General features: G+C 38.5%; 1 protein-coding gene across 1 annotated transcript in view; it reads right to left on the bottom strand.

Moving 5' to 3' along the window:
- The window catches only part of GSTCD (glutathione S-transferase C-terminal domain containing), a 225,811-nt gene extending 206,339 nt beyond the window's left edge, over nucleotides 1-19,472 (bottom strand). The window contains exons 1-2 of the mRNA XM_044681635.1: nucleotides 19,065-19,472; nucleotides 17,157-17,606 (exon numbers count right to left, since the gene is read on the bottom strand). Coding sequence (XP_044537570.1) covers nucleotides 17,157-17,606; nucleotides 19,065-19,472 — 858 coding nt within the window. The remainder of the gene's footprint in view (nucleotides 1-17,156; nucleotides 17,607-19,064) is intronic.
- Nucleotides 19,473-20,416: the final 944 nt, after the last annotated feature.

The following is a 20,416-nucleotide window of genomic DNA, read 5'->3' as shown; positions in this document are numbered from 1 at the left end:
CTCCCATTGGACTTCCCCATAGATATGATAGATTTCTATACACAACTGAGCATTGACATCATTCCCTCTCTTAAGCCAATTCTGATGAGTTCAAGAGTTGTCTTCCACCTAATTCCTATGTTCCTCTCCACTGTAATAACTGATTCATGCTTCCTCATATGAGATAATTCTACTCCTCCTCCCATTCTACTACTTCCCTCTTCTCCAAGTGCATTCCTTCTTCTCACCTCTTAATTCTGCCTTGTGTTTATGTTTTTAGCTTTGTCTTATGTCTTTTATCTAGATATCAAACTTTCTGTTTAGCTCTGGTCTTTCCAACAGGAAAGCTTGAAACTCTTTTATTTAATTAAATTTTCATTTTTCCACCTGAAGGAATGCTTTTAATTTTTCTGGGGGTTTCTATAATCCTAGCTCCTATGCTTTCTGGAATATCCTATTGCAAGTTCTCCTATCTTTTAATGTAAAAGCTGCTAAGTCTTGTGTTATTCTGACTATGGTTCCATGATCCATGATATATGAATTTTTTTGTTTCTGACTATAATATTTTTCCCCTTGGTTTGTGAGCTCTGGAATTTGGTTAATATATTCCTGGAAATTTTTATTTTCTGATCTCTTTCAAGAGATAATTGGTAGATTCTTTTAATTTCTATTTTTTCCATCTTGTTCAAGAATATCAGGGCAGCATTCCTTGATAATTTCTCATAAAATGATGCCCAGACTTTTTTTTTTTTTATTATGGCTTTCAGGTAATCCAGTAATTCTTATATTATCTCTCCTGGATCTATTTTCCAGGGCTGTGTTTGTGTGTGTTTTTGTACTTCAAAATAAATGACTTTTGTCTTAGAGTAGAAAAAAATTGGATAATTGTTTATCCAATGAAATATTTCACATTTTCTTCTATTTTTTTCATTCTTGTGACTTTATTTTTTCTTAATGTCTTTCTTATGAAGTCATTAGCTTCCACTGGACCAATTTTAATTTTTAGGAAATTATACTCTTCATTGAACTTTTGCACTTCCTTTTCCATTTGGTCAATTCTACTTCTTAAATATTGTTTTCTTCAGTGAATTTTTTTTTTAAACCCTTACCTTCCGTCTTGGAGTCTTGGCTCCAAGGCAGAAGAGTGGTAAGGGTAGGCAATGGGGGTCAAGTGACTTGCCCAGGGTCACACAGCTGGGAAGTGTCTGAGGCCAGATTTGAACCTAGGACCTCCCGTCTCTAGGCCTGGTTCTCAATCCACTGAGCTACCAGCTGCCCCCTCTTCAGTGAATTTTCGTGCTTCCCTTTCCATTTAGCCAATTCTTTTTTTTAAGGAATTTTTTGGGTGAAATTTTTGTATATCCTTTTTCATTTTTTTTGTTCATAACTCTTTTATATCACTCTTCCCTCACCCCCCCAATTTTCCTTCTACCTCTTTTATTTGATTCTTAAAATCCTTTTTGAGCTCCTCTAGGAATTCTTTTTGGGCCTGACACAATTTCCCATTTTCCTTTAGAGTTTCACATGTAACCATGTTGACATTGTTGTTCTCCTCTTAGTTTAGGCTTTCTTCTTATCACAGAAACTTTCTGTGGTCAGGTTTTTTCTTTGTCTTCTGCTCCTTTTTTTAAGCTTACTTCTTGCGTGCAGGTGCACTGTATCAAAATTCTTGATTTGGGGACCTGCTTACATGGAGGGGATGGCTTGGCTCACTGTAGGGCTAAGCTACATGCCTCTGGCTGCCTGTAGGATATGCCAGGTTCAGAGGCCACTTGTTCCTGGCTGACTGGCAGACTCAGAGGTGTCAGGCTTCAGAGCATAGGAGCCTTACTGGTGGCTGCAGAAGCTTAGCTGGGGCATGTCAACTGGGTTTTTCAGGAGCCCAGGGTTAGCCTCTGCCCCTGAGAATTAGCCCCAAAGGAAGTCCCAGATTCACCCCTTTCAGATTGAACAATAGCCCTTAATGACTTAATCACCAAGGTTTAGGTGGGTCTGGTAGACCTAAACAAATGTTAAGTACCCTTTTGTCTTAGTAGTTTCTCCCAAAAGTATCAAAATCCTCTCTAAAGTAGCCCAGCCCTTTCCTTTTGTATTCATTGTAAAGCATCAGCCTCTCCCTGATAATCCTGCCTGGGACTTCTCATTTCCTAGTAGCCAGGGTAAAGCCAATCAATTGTACTTCTCGGCCCTTAGTTTCTCAAAAGGTTTTTTGTCTACATGGAATCTAGAAGACCCCAAACTTGTAGCCTAGAAATATTCATGAACCCCAGTCTACTTAGCAGGAAGATGATAGCCTCAGGCTTGGATCCATCACATGAGAGTTCCTCCCTGAGGAAAGGCCAAACCCAAGCCAAGTGACTCTTCTGGTCTCCAGAAGCCTCTCCAGTATACCACACCCTCTTTTCGGGGGATCAGAGGATTCTATTGGGTACCTTTAGCTTAGGAGACTGATGTGCTAAAGAGCCACTCAGCTTGGGTTTGACCTTGGCCTTTCCTCAGGGAGGAACTCTCATGTGATGGATGCAAGCCTGAGGCTATTCATTTAATATTTCTAGGCTACAATTTTGGGGCTTCTAGGTTCCAAGTCAACAGTATATAAGACCCCCAAGTTCTATTATTCTTTGGAGAACAGAAATACTGTCCCCAGAGCCCCAGGGCCTTGACCAAGTAATATTTTGGTGCCTTGCTCTGTGAAGCGGCCAATTTTTATGGACCTATCTCTTTCCTGATTAAAGAGTTGGTTTTGCTGACTACTTTAGTAGGTCTGTGTTTTTCCAATTTGACAGATGCTACCTATGCTGGACTGCCCTCCTCTCTTACTCTAATAAGCAAGATCTTTCCTGCTGACCTTCTATGTTGTCTTGGATGGATTTGTTTCACCCTTTTTATTGGTTCTGCTCCTCCAGAGTTCATGTTGAGGCCCTTTTTTTATAGCTGTTTGGAGATGAATTTAGAAGAGCTCCACAGATTCCTTCCCTAATCTACCATTTGTTTCTGGAAATGCATATTTTTCTTTTTTTTTTTGTTTGAGTTTTCTTCCATAAAATGACTAATATGCAAATATGTTTTATATGACTACACATGTATAACCTATGTCAGAATGCTTACCATCTCAGGGAAGGAAAAGAGAAGGGAAGGGAAAGAATCTGGAACTCAAAAATTAAAAAAAAATTAACATGAAAAATTATTTTTACATGTCATTGAGGGGGGAAATGAAATATGTTTTAAAAAAATTTTGCCACAACCTTCTCTCCCTCTTGTTCACCTGCCTTTTCTCTTCCTTGATATTGGTCTTGTAAACCTTTGCCACTTCTTCCTTCAACAATCCTTTTTGTGGGCTGTTATGAATTTAGTTCCTTTCAGATCCAAGAAATCTCTTCCCTTCCACATGGCGAAGCAAACAAGCATATATCCTGATATATATTCTGCATTTATCTGAATATTCCTGCTCCTGGTAAAAGAGTACCTATATCAAATCAGCTGGCTTCAACATGCAATTTGAAAATTAATTGTACTAAAAAAAATTCAAGCATTAAAGGAAAATAATATGATGTCCAAAATGTACAATATAAATGCATGATGTATATACTCATTAAGAAGAACTAAGAGGATAATGGTGCAAACTGAAGACAGATGTTGAATAAAAGGTCTGACTTTGATGCTGGATTTTTAAATTATCAAGATTTGAGATTCATAATGTACATGTTATACTGGAAGAAATCCAATTTTGAGAATATATATTATTCATTGGGCATGACTTCAAAAGCATCTAGAGAATTTTGTTATAATTTAGGGGAGTGAGTTACAAGGAGGTGGAGGGGTTGCCATTGAAAAATTAGGGTCATCATGACAATCTTATTTTAACGATGACCTTATTGTTGCTGTTAAGTTACATGTGATGCCATAGTCCCAGGAAGAAAGTTTGGGTGATGTCAGAGGCCAACTACTTTAAAATAACTGCTTATAACTAGTATAAAAAAGAGATACTGTTTCAAAAGGAGTTCAAGCCAGAGCTACAGATTGCAGGATTTAGAGATGAGTAATGCTTTAGAGATGATCTAAGAGACTCATGACTTTTTGTTCTTAGGACTCATTTATATTCTTTTTTAAAAAAAGTTTAATTAATTTAGAATATTTTTCCATAGTTACATGAAATATATTCTTTCCCTCCCCTCCTCTCAGCCCCCTCCCTCCCCTAGCCAAAGAGCAATTCCACTGGGTTTAACATGTCTCACTGATCAAGACTTATTTCCATATTATTAGTATTTGCACTAGGGTCTTTTAGACTTTTTAAACTTTAGAGTCTACATGCCCAAACATATCTCCATTGAACATGTGAGCAAGCAGTTGTTTTTCTTTGTGTTTCTACTCCCACAGTTCTTCCTCTGGATGTGAATAGTGTTCTTTCTAATAAGTCTCTCAGAATTGTCCTGGATCATTGCATTGCTGCTAGTAGAGAAGTACTCCTTTATATTCTTAAAAATTATTGAAGATTTCCCAAAGAGCTTTTGTTTATGTGTGTTTTGTTTCTATATTTGTCATATTCAAAATTAAAACATCTGAAAATAACTGTGAAAACAGTTTTGAACTCAAAGACCCCGTTAGTCATCCTTTTGAGAAATGCTGATTGAGATAAGCCTCTCATTTCATAGATGAGGAAACAGATGCAGTGAGAACAGGTTTCACTTAGGGAAAATATGTATTTTTTTAAGCAGAATTAAGAGAAAGGAGAGAGAGAGAAAGAGAGAGAGAGAGAGAGAGAGAGAGAGAGAGAGAGAGAGAGAGAGAAATGAAGGGAGGGAGAGAAATTTTAAGTAGCACCTGAAGGACAGGCTTCTCTGACAAAATTGTTTATTACCATTTTCCTACTGCCTAGGAGTTCTTTCTATGGTGCCCCCTTTCCCATAATATTTTTTTCCCTCTTTTTTTAAACGAAGAGGTCAATGCCTCTGTGCAAAACACTGGATGCTGTTGCCATAGAAACAGTTATAATATCACAAACAGAAATTATGACTTGAGATTATAAACAAGAGGAAGAAGGTCAGGCTGCAGAAAAAGTCTCTCTACAAAGATATCTAACAATTATCAGTACAGAATCAAGAGTATGGGGAAAAAAAGATTTCAAAACCATGAAAACTTGTCATATACAGTTTAAAATACTTTTATTAANAAGAGAGAGAGAGAGAAAGAGAGAGAGAGAGAGAGAGAGAGAGAGAGAGAGAGAGAGAGAGAGAAATGAAGGGAGGGAGAGAAATTTTAAGTAGCACCTGAAGGACAGGCTTCTCTGACAAAATTGTTTATTACCACTTTCCTACTGCCTAGGAGTTCTTTCTATGGTGCCCCCTTTCCCATAATATTTTTTTCCCTCTTTTTTTAAACGAAGAGGTCAATGCCTCTGTGCAAAACACTGGATGCTGTTGCCATAGAAACAGTTATAATATCACAAACAGAAATTATGACTTGAGATTATAAACAAGAGGAAGAAGGTCAGGCTGCAGAAAAAGTCTCTCTACAAAGATATCTAACAATTATCAGTACAGAATCAAGAGTATGGGGAAAAAAAGATTTCAAAACCATGAAAACTTGTCATATACAGTTTAAAATACTTTTATTAAATCTGACTAAATTCTGGCTAGTCATTAAAGTCAAAAGGGGTTACCAATAGTAACTGTGTCAGTATTAAAATATGACATTGAGGGAAAGTGCAGTTTTAAAATTTTTTAACTAAGTCTTTTGATTCATTAATGTTCTTTAATGTGCTTTCACATAATAGGAATTCATGAAATGAGGGACTGATTTTTTTTTTCCTGCCTTTGTAACAACTGTAAGACAGAAGGGCAAAGGTTGGCAAACAGGTGGAAGTGACTTGCTCAGGGTCACATAGCTAGGAAGTGTCTGAGACCAGATTTGACTCCAAGACCTCCTGACTCCAGGCCTGGCACTCTATCCCCTTAAGTTCTCCCGTATTGATTTTTTTTAGAGGGAAAGGGAAAGGTCTAAGAAACTTAACTTTGAATCATGGCAAAAATATAGAGACAGGACATAATGGCAGAGTATAGAGAGCTAACCTCATGGTCAGAAAGACCTAAGTTCATGTCCAGCTTCTGGAACATAAATGGTTGTTTAACTCTGGTCAAGTTGGTAAATCCAGTTCACTTTTAGTCAATTTTCTAAACTGTAGGCACTATTTATTATGGTAATGGAAAACTCTGTACGTAGCAATGTAGGGCCAGTTTAAAAAAATACATACATACACATATAGCAGAGATATTTACTGATCAATCAACAATTTATTAAGCATCTACTATGTAGAAGGCACTGTGCTAACCACTGAGGATACATAGACAGTCCCTTCATTTAAAGGACCTTATAAGGAAATGGAATGGTTAGCATTTATTTTATATACATCTTACTATACGTCATACATGTTAAGTACTTTACAAATATTATCTCATTTGATCCTTACAACAATCCTGGGAGGTAAGTACTTTTGTTATCTTCATTGTTCAGTTGAGGAAAGTGAGGCAAAGAGAAGTTAGTATGTAGCTGAGGTTAGATTTGAACTTCTTTTCCTAACTCCAGGCCCAGTGCTCTATCTACTGTGCATGTCACCTAAGCAGTCATCATAAAGGGTCAGTATGTTTTTTTTTAAACGTGACCGTCGGGGGGCAGCTGGGTAGCTCAGTGGATTGAGAGTCAGGCCTAGAGACAGGAGGTCCTAGGTTCAAATCCGACCTCAGACACTTCCCAGCTGTGTGACCCTGGGTAAGTCACTTGACCCCCATTGCCTACCCTTACCACTCTTCCACCTATAAGTCAATACACAGAAGTTAAGGGTTTAAAATAAAATAAAAATAAAATAAAATAAACCTGACCGTCTAAGAATGGATATCAGTATCAGTTTCAAGGCAGAAGGGCAGTAAGAGCTAGGCAATGAGGGTTAAATGACTTGCTCAGGGTCATACAACTAGCAAGTATGAGACCAAATTTGAACCCAAGTCCTCCCTTCTTCAGACCTAGCATTCTATCCAATGAACCACCTACCTGCCCCTGTCTTTTTAAAGAACATAAATATCAGGAAAAAAACCCAGCTTATTATAGTTGATAAAAAGAAATGTGGATGATATAAACACTTGCTTTAAGAAACTAAAAACAAAATTTTGAATGGTTGAGTAAAGTTACTTTAAAAAATTCTACAATTAATATTTTTAAAAAGAAGAAATATGGAATTATTGATTTAAGGAATTAGGAATTACCATTTCCAAGACAAAATATAGAAAGGTGGAGAAAATTAAGCTAGGGTGCATACTCTTTATACCTATTATCTTAGGATGTACTTTTGAAAACTACATTTTGAAAGTAGAATCGTCAAGTGTAATGGGCCAGGCCTATAAGATCTTCTATCTGGGAAGCTGAGGCTAGCAGATATTTTGGGCTTGGAAGTTTTAGGTTCTATTCCAATGTCCAAGCTAAACTAGGCATTGTAAAAATGGATCCAGTTAGCAATGGTGTCTCAGCAGGATTCAAGCCCCAGGCTGCAAATCACTAGAAAGGGGGAGGGGAGCAAGTGGATGGAATTCTTTCTCCTCTCCCACCTTGGCAGTTGCTGCTTCTGGTAACTTCTTAACAGAATCACTTTCTGTCCACAAATGGAGGCTATCTGACTTAGCTATCACAGGGTTAAATTGGCTGACAAAAAGGGAATAATCCCACAGAAATTGGCAACTTCCACTATTGGAGGCTTATTCCCTAAGCCCAAGATAGGTCATATGCTCAGGATATCTTCAAGCAACTTTCCTGGTCACTAAATCACAACAACACTCAGGCTCTGCTTGGATGAAGATTTGGCTTAGGTAATGTATGGATTAGGCTTCTATAGCCTAAAAATACAACACCTCACACTCACACTCTTAACAAGGGAAGGGATTTATTAATTCAGGGAAACAGAGAAGGAGGGAAAAGTACTAATATCTTCAAGATGTTGTCAGAATAGCAATCCCTGCCTCCCCCAGACAGGAATGTCTCTGAATAAAATTATTTCTCCCTAACTCCCTCACAATCTAAACTTTCTCTCAAATCTAATATTAACAAGTCCACAATGGTAAAGATGGTCTTGATTGTAGATCTGTAATTGCTGAGGGATTGGCTGGGACTCTACTTACAAGATTTTGTTAGAGTCAGTAAGGAGTATTCATTCAGCAAAGAAACATCCTGCACTCTGGGTTAGAGATAAACTAAGCTACTGAAAAGAAGTAATTCCTACCTCTTTCCAGCCATCCAGCTCCCTCTGTCCCCCAAAGAGTGAGTTTGCCAAGCTGGGTGTCCTGCTTTTTATACCCACATTCTTAACTGCCCCAACTGCCCCCTCTCCTGGAGTTCTGGGGGGTACTGTGGAGTTCTGTGAGGCAGTTCATCCCACTTAAGATTATGCATGGTATAGCATTCAAAGATCTAAAGAAACTACTCTCCCCACCACAACCTTTCCAGTCTTCTTTAACTCTCACATCCAACCCTATGCCTCACCCCTCACACTCTTTAAATCAGGAACAAGACTCTCCATCTCCATTGCCCCTCATGACATGGAATTTTCTCCCTTCCTCATCTCTATTTCTTGGTTTTCTTGGCTTCCTTCAAGTCCCAACTAAAAATCCCATCTTCTATAGTAAGCTTCTCTCAATCCCTCTTAATTCCATTATTTTCCCTTTTATGGGTTATTTCCTGTTTATCTTGTATATATCTTATATGATGTCTTCCCCATTGATCTGTGATCTCCCCAAAAGTAGACTATTCCCCACTTCCCCTTTCTGTTCTTTCTATGTTCAGGGCTTAAGGCATATGGCAGATTGGCAAATTTTTAACAAAATGTTTTCTGACTGACTAGCCTTAAAAATATTTCAAATGGGGGGCTAGGTATCTTCATTGGATAGAGAGCAAGGTTAGAGGACAGGAAGTCCTGGGTTCAAATTTGACCTTGGATATTTCCCAGCTATGTGACGCCAGTAAAGTCACTTAACCCCAATTGCCTAGTTCTTCTCATTCTTCTTCCTTTGAACCAAAAGTTAGTATTGACTCTTAGACAAGAGAAGGGTTTAAAAAAAAATTTTAAGGATACTTTATATATCATAAAAGAATTTCCAGTTCAGTAAATAATAAGTAAATCATCCAATACAGAAAGATCCATGGGCCCTTCCTCTACTCTTCTCAATACTGCCTTATTTTTGTTAAGAAGAGAGAGGAAAGGAAATGTAAATGTCAGGTGTAGACAGCCTTCTCTAGGAGTTTAGCCAAAAAAGGGGAAGAGATATGTGGCAAAAGCTAAAGGAGATGGATGGATCGAGGGAGGAGTTTTCGAGGATGTTATGGTCATATGTATATAATAGGGAAGCAGCCAGTGGACAGAAGGAAGAAATGGAAAGTAAGTGAAAGAATAGGGGTTCACAGAGGGGCAATCTGGTGGAGAAGATGGGGCAAAATAGGTGGGCCAAGTATTTAAAAGTAGGTGTACAAAATGGCAGCATGCAAAGGAGGAGGAACATCAGGGTGAGTCAAGTATTTAAAATTCTAAGGTGTCCTCCCCTTTGGTCTTGTATTTTTTAAACTATGAACTCCCAACACTAAAGAGTCTGAGTCAAGCCAACCTGAATTAAAATTCCATCTCTGACACATACTATAAACTGTTTGAGACAGACAAGTGTTAAAAAAGGATAATAATATGAGGCCTGAAAGGTTATGGATTGAATTTGGTGGGAGGGGAGAGAGAGCACACTCTTACCCACGGCCTCTGTGTAGGTGCTATGCCTCTCCTCTCCTTGCTAAACTGAGCCTGTCAGGTATCCCCTTCTAACAGTTGCCCACATAGGGAACCACTGAAAAGTTGTATGTGTGGTTAACTTCTCTAGTTCCTCAACCTGGGGTTGGAATGATTATTGACAAGGGCTACTGGTACGCTGATCAGATAACTCTGTTGGATCTGACTGCATGATTGACTCCCCTTCCCAAGGGCTATGGATATATTTACCACTCAGGAAAGGTACATGTAACAAAACACTATATGTAATTCTAATTAATGGCATTAGGAACAAGGGAAAGGATGGAGGATTTGGGAACCTTATTGCTAATAGTCTAAGCTAATGATCAAACTGTGGAGATTGCTAGATCAGGTAGAGACTGGAGGTTCTTCACCTTCTCACTAACTCTGGCCTGACTTGGCCGGAGCCAAATCAAAGATTAGGGTAGGCTACTGATGATCTTTGAAAGATGGTATCACTGTTCTCTCTCAGTTCTATTGACAATGATGGTAATTGCTCTCTAGCTCTCTCAGTAAGGCAAGTTGGGTTACAGGTATGGACCTACACTCCCTCGCTCGACCTCCCACCTCCCAAGTTCTGCTCCAGACTGAGCCAACTTGTTCTGTGCCTGGTGGGTATTTATAGGATTGGCTCCAACTGACTTTTGCCCTGGCTCACGGCATCTGGGTACATTCTGAGGTGTTCAACTGATGGTCTTGTCTCTCAAAGGTGGTGTCCATCTTGTCCCAGAAATTCATTGCAACACTGTAAGACTAGAGATGGAAGAGAAAGTGTTGATCTGTATTGAGAGAAGGGGCACCTTTACCACTGAGACTTCCCCACACAATGGACAGCACAGATCAGGTATTTAAAAATATAGAATAAAATGAAAAGAATAATCAAAAGTAAAGAGTTTGATTCACTTTCCCTGCCAAAAAAAGTAAAATAAAGTCTACACTAATGTTAAAACATGAAAATATTAAGAAACACCACAAACTGAGTACATATTGGCAAGTAAATTACTCGAGGAAAATCTCAAATCTAATTAAAACAGAAAAATGAGAGAAAATCATTGAGTTATGAACATAATTTCTGAAAGCTAAAAAGGAAGAATTTAATCAGGAAGTAAAATGGAAGTGAGTTTGGAGTCCTGGGTAAATTATCAAGGCAAAAATATTTTCTTTAAGTGGATCACTTCAAACTGGCAAACTCCAATGAGTTGCAACATCTTTAATAGAGAAAATCCCAAAGTGTATTTAGATTTCATGCCAGACTTTAGTCTTTCATTCATTATCAAGAAAATAATACTGAATTTAGTTTCTTTGTTGCTTAGCTGAAAAGAAAATGATTATTTAAACAATGAAACAAGGATTGAGGTATCCCATCCATATTGCGACTTTCCCCATTGCTTTTGCTATATCACAAGTCAGCATAAGTAATTAAATGGGAATTTTTGGGACCTTTTGCAGATGACACACGAAGGCTAGCAGACAATACAGAAAAAGATTAGAAACTCAGAAATGCATAAAATATTTGTATAGTATTATATAAATATCAGTATATTTTATCTGTTAATATCATACACATAATTTCTTTTTTAAAGTTAAAATAAGTAAAAAGTTAAAGTTTGTGAAAAGAACACAAAGGCTAGAAATGTAGAGATATTTTTTAAAGTTTGGTAACTCATAAAAGCATATAAGGCAGTGGTTCCCAAACTTTTTTGGCCTACTGCCCCCTTTCCAGAAAAAATATTACTTAGCGCCCACTGGAAATTATGAAACTATTTATTGAACTCCAGAATAGAATGTAATACAAAAAAAAGTGTGGCCATCATCACTCCCCTGGATCGCTGCAGCACCCACCAGGGGGTGGTAGCGCCCACTTTGGGAATCACTGATATAAGGTATTGTAAATACCCCATAAAAGAAAAAGAAAAAAGAAAAAAAAATTCAGATTTCTTCTGTAGTATAAAGACCCAAAAATTTTAAGAAAAGTTTCCAGATAATGGAGGAGATATGCCTTAGGTCTCCTTGACCCTACCCCCCACCACCCCCAGCTCCTCTTTTTTTTTTTTTTTTTTCTATCCTGGGACTCCATTTTAGGAGCATAGGGCCACAACCAGTAGGCAATGGGTCACACAGTCGCTCAGGGTCACCCAGCTGGGAAGTGGCTGAGGCCGGATTTGAACCCAGGACCTTTCGTCTCTAGGCCTGGCTCTCAATCCACTGAGCTAACCCAGCTGCCCCTACTTTAGGTTGCAGTTTCTTTAGCAGATGTAGTTTTTACAGGGTGGGGTTGCTAGCCCCACACCCAACCCTCCTCCTTTTTCATCCGGGCTAGGGAGTGGCAAGGGTGGGCAATAGGGGTCAAGTGACTTGCCCAAGGTCACACAGCTGGAAGTGTCCGAGGCCGGACCTGGCTCTCAATCCACTGAGCCACCCAGCTGCCCCTTCTTAGATGTGTATTTTCCTTCAAGTAAATCCCCTCTTCAACTGAGTTCAGGAGCATTATGCACCATTTCTAAGGCTAAAGTAAGTTGTTCCTTATAATATCAGAATAAAAAAAAGTCACCTGGAAAAGCCAAATTTGGTCTGACAGTGTCATATTAAATATTAAAGAGCTCTAATCTTATAAGATTGGCTCATGATGTGAGGTAGATTCCAGGCAATTTCAAGCAAAGGGGAAATAAAAATCAAATTTCTTCCCCTGACTAATACCTACCATGAGAGTATATGCAATAAATATTTGAAAAGATTCTGAATCTCGAATTCTTATTTTTCCTCACTTCCCTTAAACCAAGACATTTCTGGCTTTTAAATTTAGTTTATATCTAAAACTTTGACAGAAAGTTACATTTTTTTTTAACCTTTACTTTCTGTCTTAGAATCAATACTGTGTATTGGTCGCAAGGCAGAAGAGCCCAAACTAAGGGCTAGGTAATGAGGGTGACTTGCCCAGGATCACACAGCTAGGAAGTATCTAAGGCAAGATTTGAGATCTCCAGCCTGGCTATCAGTCCACTGAGTCACTCAGCTGCCCCCAAGATATATTCTTTAATACAACTGACAATTGATCAACACTATCTGTCTCAGTAGAAAAAAATCTGGGTTCAAATCTATAGATTTTTTCTAGAAATTTTTAATCAAATTTGAATTTTGTCTCAAGAAAAATGTTATAAAACCTTACATTTTCTATCATTTTCTCTATTTGCTCAAATACCAATATATTGGTCAGTGCAAACTCCCTTTGAAATAGAAGCTAATTAAAACAAACAAACAAAAAATCAGCATGAAATGAATGTGGGCAAATAAATACAGATGTAAGCCAGACTCCAAGTCCTAATTTAGGACTAAATTATCAAGGTGCTTGTTTAGCTCCCCAAACTCTACCAGGATGAACCAATATAAGTGGAATTATAGCTCTATAAAAAATAAGCTACAATAAAAATAACTAAAACATTTCATTCTGAAGTAAAAATGCCATAACAGAAAAGTTTTTTAGAGTCTAGAAAAAGGAGTGTTGAAGAATAAGAATTTATAGGGGTATATCCATGATATCTAAAATGAAGGAAGTGGTAAGGAGGGGAATAAACATTTTATTAAGCACTTTCTATGTGTTTATTACCTCATCTGATCCTCACAAGAACATTGAAAGGTAGGTGTTACTATTATTTCTATTTTTTAGTAGAGGAAAACAAGCAAAGAACCTCAGGTTATCATTATCAGGAAATTTAAAAATTAACTGTGAATATGGTTTCCTCTTGGGAGTGTCCCTTAAAAGTCTTCTTTCAATGAGAAAGAGAAAGCTTCAAATGCCAAATTGGATTTCAAAGAGTCTCACTCTTTGCAGGAGAAAAGACTCATTATTTGCAATCAAGAACAGGCATGGTGTCCTTTTCTGAAGTTTCAGGACATCCAAATTTGCAGGGTTAGGGAGAGGGAGAAACAATGAAGTTCCTTTACAATGTTGAACAGAACCCAAATGGTAACTCTCAAAATCTCATTCTTCTAAACAACTGCAAAAACTGATTTAAGTATATGGAACATTTTCTACATAAATCTCCATATTTTTATAGAGTCTCGTCACCATCATTATTAAGCCTTAGAATCCTACTTTTTGGACAAACGATACTGAGGAGATGAAAGACCTTTGCCAACATTAGCCTAGGGGAAGACCTATAGGAGAAATCGGACATCAATCTTGAACAAAAGTGATAAGGTTTGTATTTCCTCCTGCAGAGACTGATCATTATTATGCATTACATCTCTAGAAAGGGAGAAATGAAATCTGAAAAAGAGAAATTTCACTTCTTTGAGTTACAGATGGGAAAGACTTAGAAAACCAGCCAACAGACACGTAAATGAAGTCTTTGAATAAAACACTTTTGCACCATACTTTGATGTTACACAGAGCTTGGTACATACATTACATTGACAAGGGAAGGACAGCCCTATTAGATATCAATGGGAAATAGCCCTCCCAGAGTTTGTCTGCTGTGAATAAGTCATCACCATCATCTAAAATCTTTAAAACAGAAAAATGAAAAAAGGTTGATCCATCTGTACAGTCCAGGAAAGCAAGCCTAGCCTGTAGGTCCCTCACGTGCCATAAGCCAACCTGCTGGCAACCCTTACCCCAAGCATCAAGGCCTGATAAGTCTAAACATTCTTTGCTATCATAAGGCAGCCTCAGTCAGGGGAAAAATACATTTCTATCTTCAAAACATTGAGTAATATAGATAACTTCTTCTGCAAACACAGTCATGAGATTTGAGGATGGAAGACTCCTGAATTGCTAAAAGCTTGAGGAATTCTATTTGAAACAGATTATGCTGTTAATATGCTTTTCTCCCATAGCAAAATACTGACACTGCACTGACAACTCCCCCTTCACCCAATCAGGACATAACAGTGCCTTGAACATCCGATTTGGTTTCAGAAAGAATATTACTTCAGAAAGGCAATTTTCTTCTTCTGTTCCAAATGGCAGAAATAAAACCAAGTGTTTTAACATTCTAATCAACTGATTCAATTAGAATTAAAGTAGCTATAGTGTGAAAATAAACAAATACTGCAAATTAATAAGCACATTCATAGCCCTTTCTAATTAGTTATCCAAAGGCCTCAGAGTACTTCTAAAGTATTGAGAAAACTGTTATTGATAATGATCTCATATGGCATAATATGTGGCTGGAAATAGCAACGGATTTCCAAGAAAAAGTCTCTGGAATCCTAAGTCCTAGCCCTGACAGTACCAGCCAAGTCTTCAGTCAATATGCATCATTAAGGGCCTACTTCAACATGCCAGGTACTCTGCTATGCACTGGGGATAAAAATTGTCTCCTCCGGAAGAGCTCACAGTCTAATGGCAGGAACAATACATATATACACAATTCTGTTCATATGTTGTCTAAGAATGTACTCAAAGACAAGGCGTGTCATTTGCTGCACTGGTGAGTCAAGGATGAAAACTGTTGTATCCCCATACTGAAGTGGCTATCACACATCCTAGTAAATACCCAGTTCGGATAATTAACCTCTTTTCTTCTCCTACTTTAGCCTGAGTGTAACCATGTCTAATGTTGAGGTGAATATCTATGGGTATTCTTGATTTTCTCTGCTCACCCATGAGTTAATATATGCCCCCAATAAAGATCTGCTTTGCATACAACTGATCAGTCTGCCTCTTGCAGAAAAGCCTCAGAGGAGCAAAAGCAATAGACCAAGGCAGAATTCAGAGGGCTGAAATCTGTATAAGTGGAGGGAAAAGCCTTCAGTAAGGGCATCAATGCACCTGTGATTCCATTCAGGTGGCTGCTTTCTCTAATAGTAAAAATTCCACACCCTCTAGGACTTCTCTCTCAACACTCTCTTTCTATTGGGGGTCCACTCAATGTGGCAGAGGGGCTTCCTCTATACCTCTAGAGAATGGTGTGGATACCAATGAAGTGTGAGGGTTGTCCACAGGATAGCCTTTACTCTCCCTACAGACCCTACACAGATCCTTTTCTAGCATGTATTTCTCTGCTGACTTTCTTTGGCCTCTTCTCCTTCCTTATTGGTTATGTGTTGTACCCTGTTTATATCCTCTATATGCCTCTCCACCACCCTTTAGACAACAAAAGTACAACTTTAATTGTCTGAAGACTGGGCTATTTCATGGTAGAGTCACAGAGCATCTCCGGGGGAAGCTTCTGATTCAAAAGATGAGCTTTAGTTTCAGTAAGAGCCTGTGGCATTAAAAGTCCTGCATAGCTTCTAAATGCAATCCAGGTTACTTGCTTTCTCTTAGTCAATTCAGGACCTACTTCTTTATACATATACAGTATCTGTCCAATATACATATATCTTGGAGGGAAAAGCCTTCAGTAAGGGGATATATATATATATATATATATCTCCCTCCACCTATAAAGATTTCAGTGGATTGAGAGCCAAGCCTAGAGGACAGAGGTCCTAAGTTCAAATCTGGTCTTCCCAGCTGTGTAACTCTGGGCAAGTCACTTAACCCTCATTGCCTAGCCCTTACCACTCTTCTGTCTTGGAACTAATACACAGTAACACAGTATTGATTCCAAGATGGAAGGTAAGGGTTTAAAAAAAACAACAAATAATGAATTAAAAAGGACCAGCATCTGACTCTGTGGATCAAAGTCCTAAATGAGGCTGCCTGTCACTGAACAGAAAACCTTTACCTGGAGCAGCACCTTCCACTGGGATAATGAGAGGCATTTAAAGAACCATTAAGATAACTATTAAATCCTCAGGTGCCTTTTTGTATTNTATATATATATATATATATATATATCTCCCTCCACCTATAAAGATTTCAGTGGATTGAGAGCCAAGCCTAGAGGACAGAGGTCCTAAGTTCAAATCTGGTCTTCCCAGCTGTGTAACTCTGGGCAAGTCACTTAACCCTCATTGCCTAGCCCTTACCACTCTTCTGTCTTGGAACTAATACACAGTAACACAGTATTGATTCCAAGATGGAAGGTAAGGGTTTAAAAAAAACAACAAATAATGAATTAAAAAGGACCAGCATCTGACTCTGTGGATCAAAGTCCTAAATGAGGCTGCCTGTCACTGAACAGAAAACCTTTACCTGGAGCAGCACCTTCCACTGGGATAATGAGAGGCATTTAAAGAACCATTAAGATAACTATTAAATCCTCAGGTGCCTTTTTGTATTTTACCATTTTTAACAGATGCTTCCTGAGAAAAATGTCTTTATCCCTTACCCACTACATATTCAACATCCTGGGAAACAAAAGTCCTTTACTCTGATCAAGTACCAGGTGTCCTTTGTGGGCCTTGTACCAATCCTCAGGTCATTTAAATTCAAGACATTTTCTGTACCTTTTCCAACTCTCTATAACATAAGCCTTACCAGAAACTGATGGATACAGGGCAAAAGGACTATATCAGCAAGGGTGAAATAAAGGCCTTCCGCAAAGAGGTGGTCCAGAGGCGGCAGGTCTGAGGTTTGAGTTTTCCTGATGTGCACAGGTTCCCGATTGGTCTCAGAAGGAGCTTCCTGGACTTTGAGTCTAGATAAAGCCACTTGGAGTTCTAGGCTGTCTGTGGGAGGTTCAGTACTTTCTCCGCATGCTCCTTGGTGCCTAGAGCCAGGGCTGTGCCCAGGTCCTTCCTCCTGCTGCTGCTTCAGCTTTTGCCTACGGATTTTGTCATCATTGTGCACTCTCACAGGCTCTCCGAGCTTCTTTTCCAGCTGTAGGATTTCCTCTGGGATAGAGGGCAATAGATCAGAAGGTTCATGTAGGAACCTCTCCACAGCCAAAGGAATGCTGAGCTCACAGAGTCTGGTCCACTGGCTAACCTATAAGAAAAGAAATGAGATAATATGAACATGGGATGGATCTTTATTTGTAACAAACTAAAATGAGAAAAAATTCCAGTGATGTATAAAACCAATTCTGAGGAATTCCAGCATATATCTGCACAGGATTTGAAGGAGCAGCAAAGACTCATACCCCAGAGTTCCAAATTCCTGAAGAGTGAGCTTATTAGAAAGCAACAGATAAAAAGGCTTTGTCCACATAAGTTCCTGCCTCTCTCTAGATACTTTTCAAACGAAAAAAAAATCACTCCACATTCAGTTTTTCTTGATTATCACCTAACAATATCCACAAAAGTGATCTTAAAACTACCCCCAAAAATATTTTGGTTAGAAACTATCTGTTAATGACCAAATGCCTAAAGCCTCACAGGAAAAATAAAATTCCCAAACTAAGAGAATTTGTCAACATTTGTACTTAAAACTTTAAATAAAGCCAGGTATTAACCCATTGTCTATAAGCTCTTTAAATAAAGAGTAAATCAGAGGTATAGAATATATAAACACATAGGCACATACAAACATTTACCTATATACATATAAACACACATATATACTATACACACACACACACATATGAGCATGGTATAGTTACCATTTGCATGATTCCAGACAAGTCACTAAGCCTCTCTTAGTCACCCTTTTCTCATCTGTAAAATGGGTATGATAAGACTTTTATTGCCTAACTCAAAGGATTGCTAAGAGTCTTCAATGAGGAATATAAGTGAAGAGCCTAGGAAATTATAAATCACTAGAGAATTATCAGTGAAACCACAAGTATTTCCTTAACACACCAGGTGTCAATGAATGGGATACAGAGATAAGAATGAACAACTCTCTGCCCGCAAGCAGCTTGTATTCTATGAGAGGGAACATGTTTACGTAGAACAGATTCCCAAAGTGGGTGCTACTGCCCCTGGTGAGTGCTGCAGCAATCCAGGGCAGGTAGTAATGGCCACAGGTGCATTTATCTTTCCTATTAATTGCTATTAAAATTTTTAAAAAATTAATTTCCAGGGGGCTAAGTAATATTTTTTTCTGGAAAGGGGGCAGTAGGCCAGAAAAGTTTGGGAACCACTGATATAGAACTATAGACCAAGTGGCTACATGGGTATTTCAGGATGGGGAAGAGGTGGGTTGAAGGGAGGGAAGATCTGGAACAGTTTCATATAGGTGCTAAAGCATATCACTAAAGGAAGCCAGAGTCACTAGGAGGCAGAGATGAGGAAGGAGAGAGAGGGGAACAGTGGGAAAATGGACTATTTATGTGAGGAAAAGCAAGAAGGCCAGTTTTTGGCTGACAACACATTACCAGGAGAGTCATTCGTAATAATGCTAGAAAGGTAGGGTTGGGATTAGGTCATTAAGAAGACTATTCTGTGGTGTGAATATAGAATTTATTTTTAAGTAACAATATGAAAAAATAAATGATGTACTCACTTCAGCACAAGCTTTCAAACAGGTCTTCTTAAAACCTAGCAGTTCCAAAACTTCCTTCTTTGATGTATCAGCTTCATATGTTTTCTGTATGATGTGCCTTAATGTGACAGAGAGTCCTGCTCGACAGAAATTTTCGGCCTTCTTCACTACAACAGGTAAACAGCAGCTCTGGACCATTAGTGGTAGCTCCTGCCTCGAGATAATCTGAACTTCTAGATCCTGGGGAAGTATAGTAAGATTTTCATTCCCTTTGCTAGAGACTAAGAAAATTTTGAATTCTTTGCAGTCACAATAAGACAGCAGAAACAAGGTTACAGATGTATGCAGGGGAAAGATACAGTTTTCCACCTGATGAGAAAATTCCAAATACAGATTTTCTTCTGCAAAGCTTTTCCCATTGCCTTTCATTTTCCTTCCTGTACTGGATTACCTGAAGAGGAAATTAAAGTGGATGTAAGGCTTAGGACACAGAAATTTGGAGGTAAAAGTATATTTTTTCAAAAGTTAATTCCAAAAATAGAGGGGAAGGAATTTATTGGATAGGCAAGCTTTTCCCTTATCCTTCTAGGGCCCAGACCTCCAAAACATCATGTTCAAATATTGCCACCCCAAACCCCCAGCACCCCTTATGTGTTGTCTTTCTCTACTAGAATGCAAGTAGAGCCAAGAAGGTAGAGTAGAGTAATTATTTTTGGCAATACACCTCTATATAAGAACTTTAAAAAGCATGACAAACCAAACCAAATAAGAAAACCTACCACAAGTCAGAGTCAATCATTTTTCCAGCCCATAGCCACTTAGGAGTTAGAGTTGGCTGAGAGCTTGGCATAGTGGCAGTAGTGCCAGCTACAGGTAAAAGAATTAGAACAATAGGTGCAGTGCCCAGGTATGGTAAGAGGATTGAACACCTGATCAAAAAGAGATCCCTAAGGACCCTTTACTTGCATTTGGAACAGAATCAGTGACATTGGGCAGTTCTATTACCCATTACCCAATATTGGGTAATAGTTTCCCAGAGTGGAGAGGAGTGGCCAGAGATACAAGGGAGAAGAAGCAATAACTAAATAAAGACCAGAATACAGATCATTAATGAAATCGACAGTGACCAGAACTCTCTGCAGATCACACCACTTGGGAAGCAGCAAAAACCCATCCACGCCCATGTTGAGCCATAGAAGATAGGCTCATCATTCCCTCTAAACAGGAGAAGAAAGTCCAACAGAAACATAAAGTTCAAAGTTTCTGGTCAACAGGCTGGAAAAAATGAGCAAATAACAACAAAAAAAGACCTAAGTATAAAAAACTATGGTGGCAGGGAAGTTCAAGACAAAAACTGAGAAGAAGATGTCAAC

This window comes from Gracilinanus agilis, chromosome 6, assembly GCF_016433145.1.
Source record: "Gracilinanus agilis isolate LMUSP501 chromosome 6, AgileGrace, whole genome shotgun sequence".
Taxonomy (NCBI): Eukaryota; Metazoa; Chordata; class Mammalia; order Didelphimorphia; family Didelphidae; genus Gracilinanus; species Gracilinanus agilis.
Note: the sequence above shows the minus strand (reverse complement) of the source record. Positions and strands in the feature narration are given on the sequence as shown.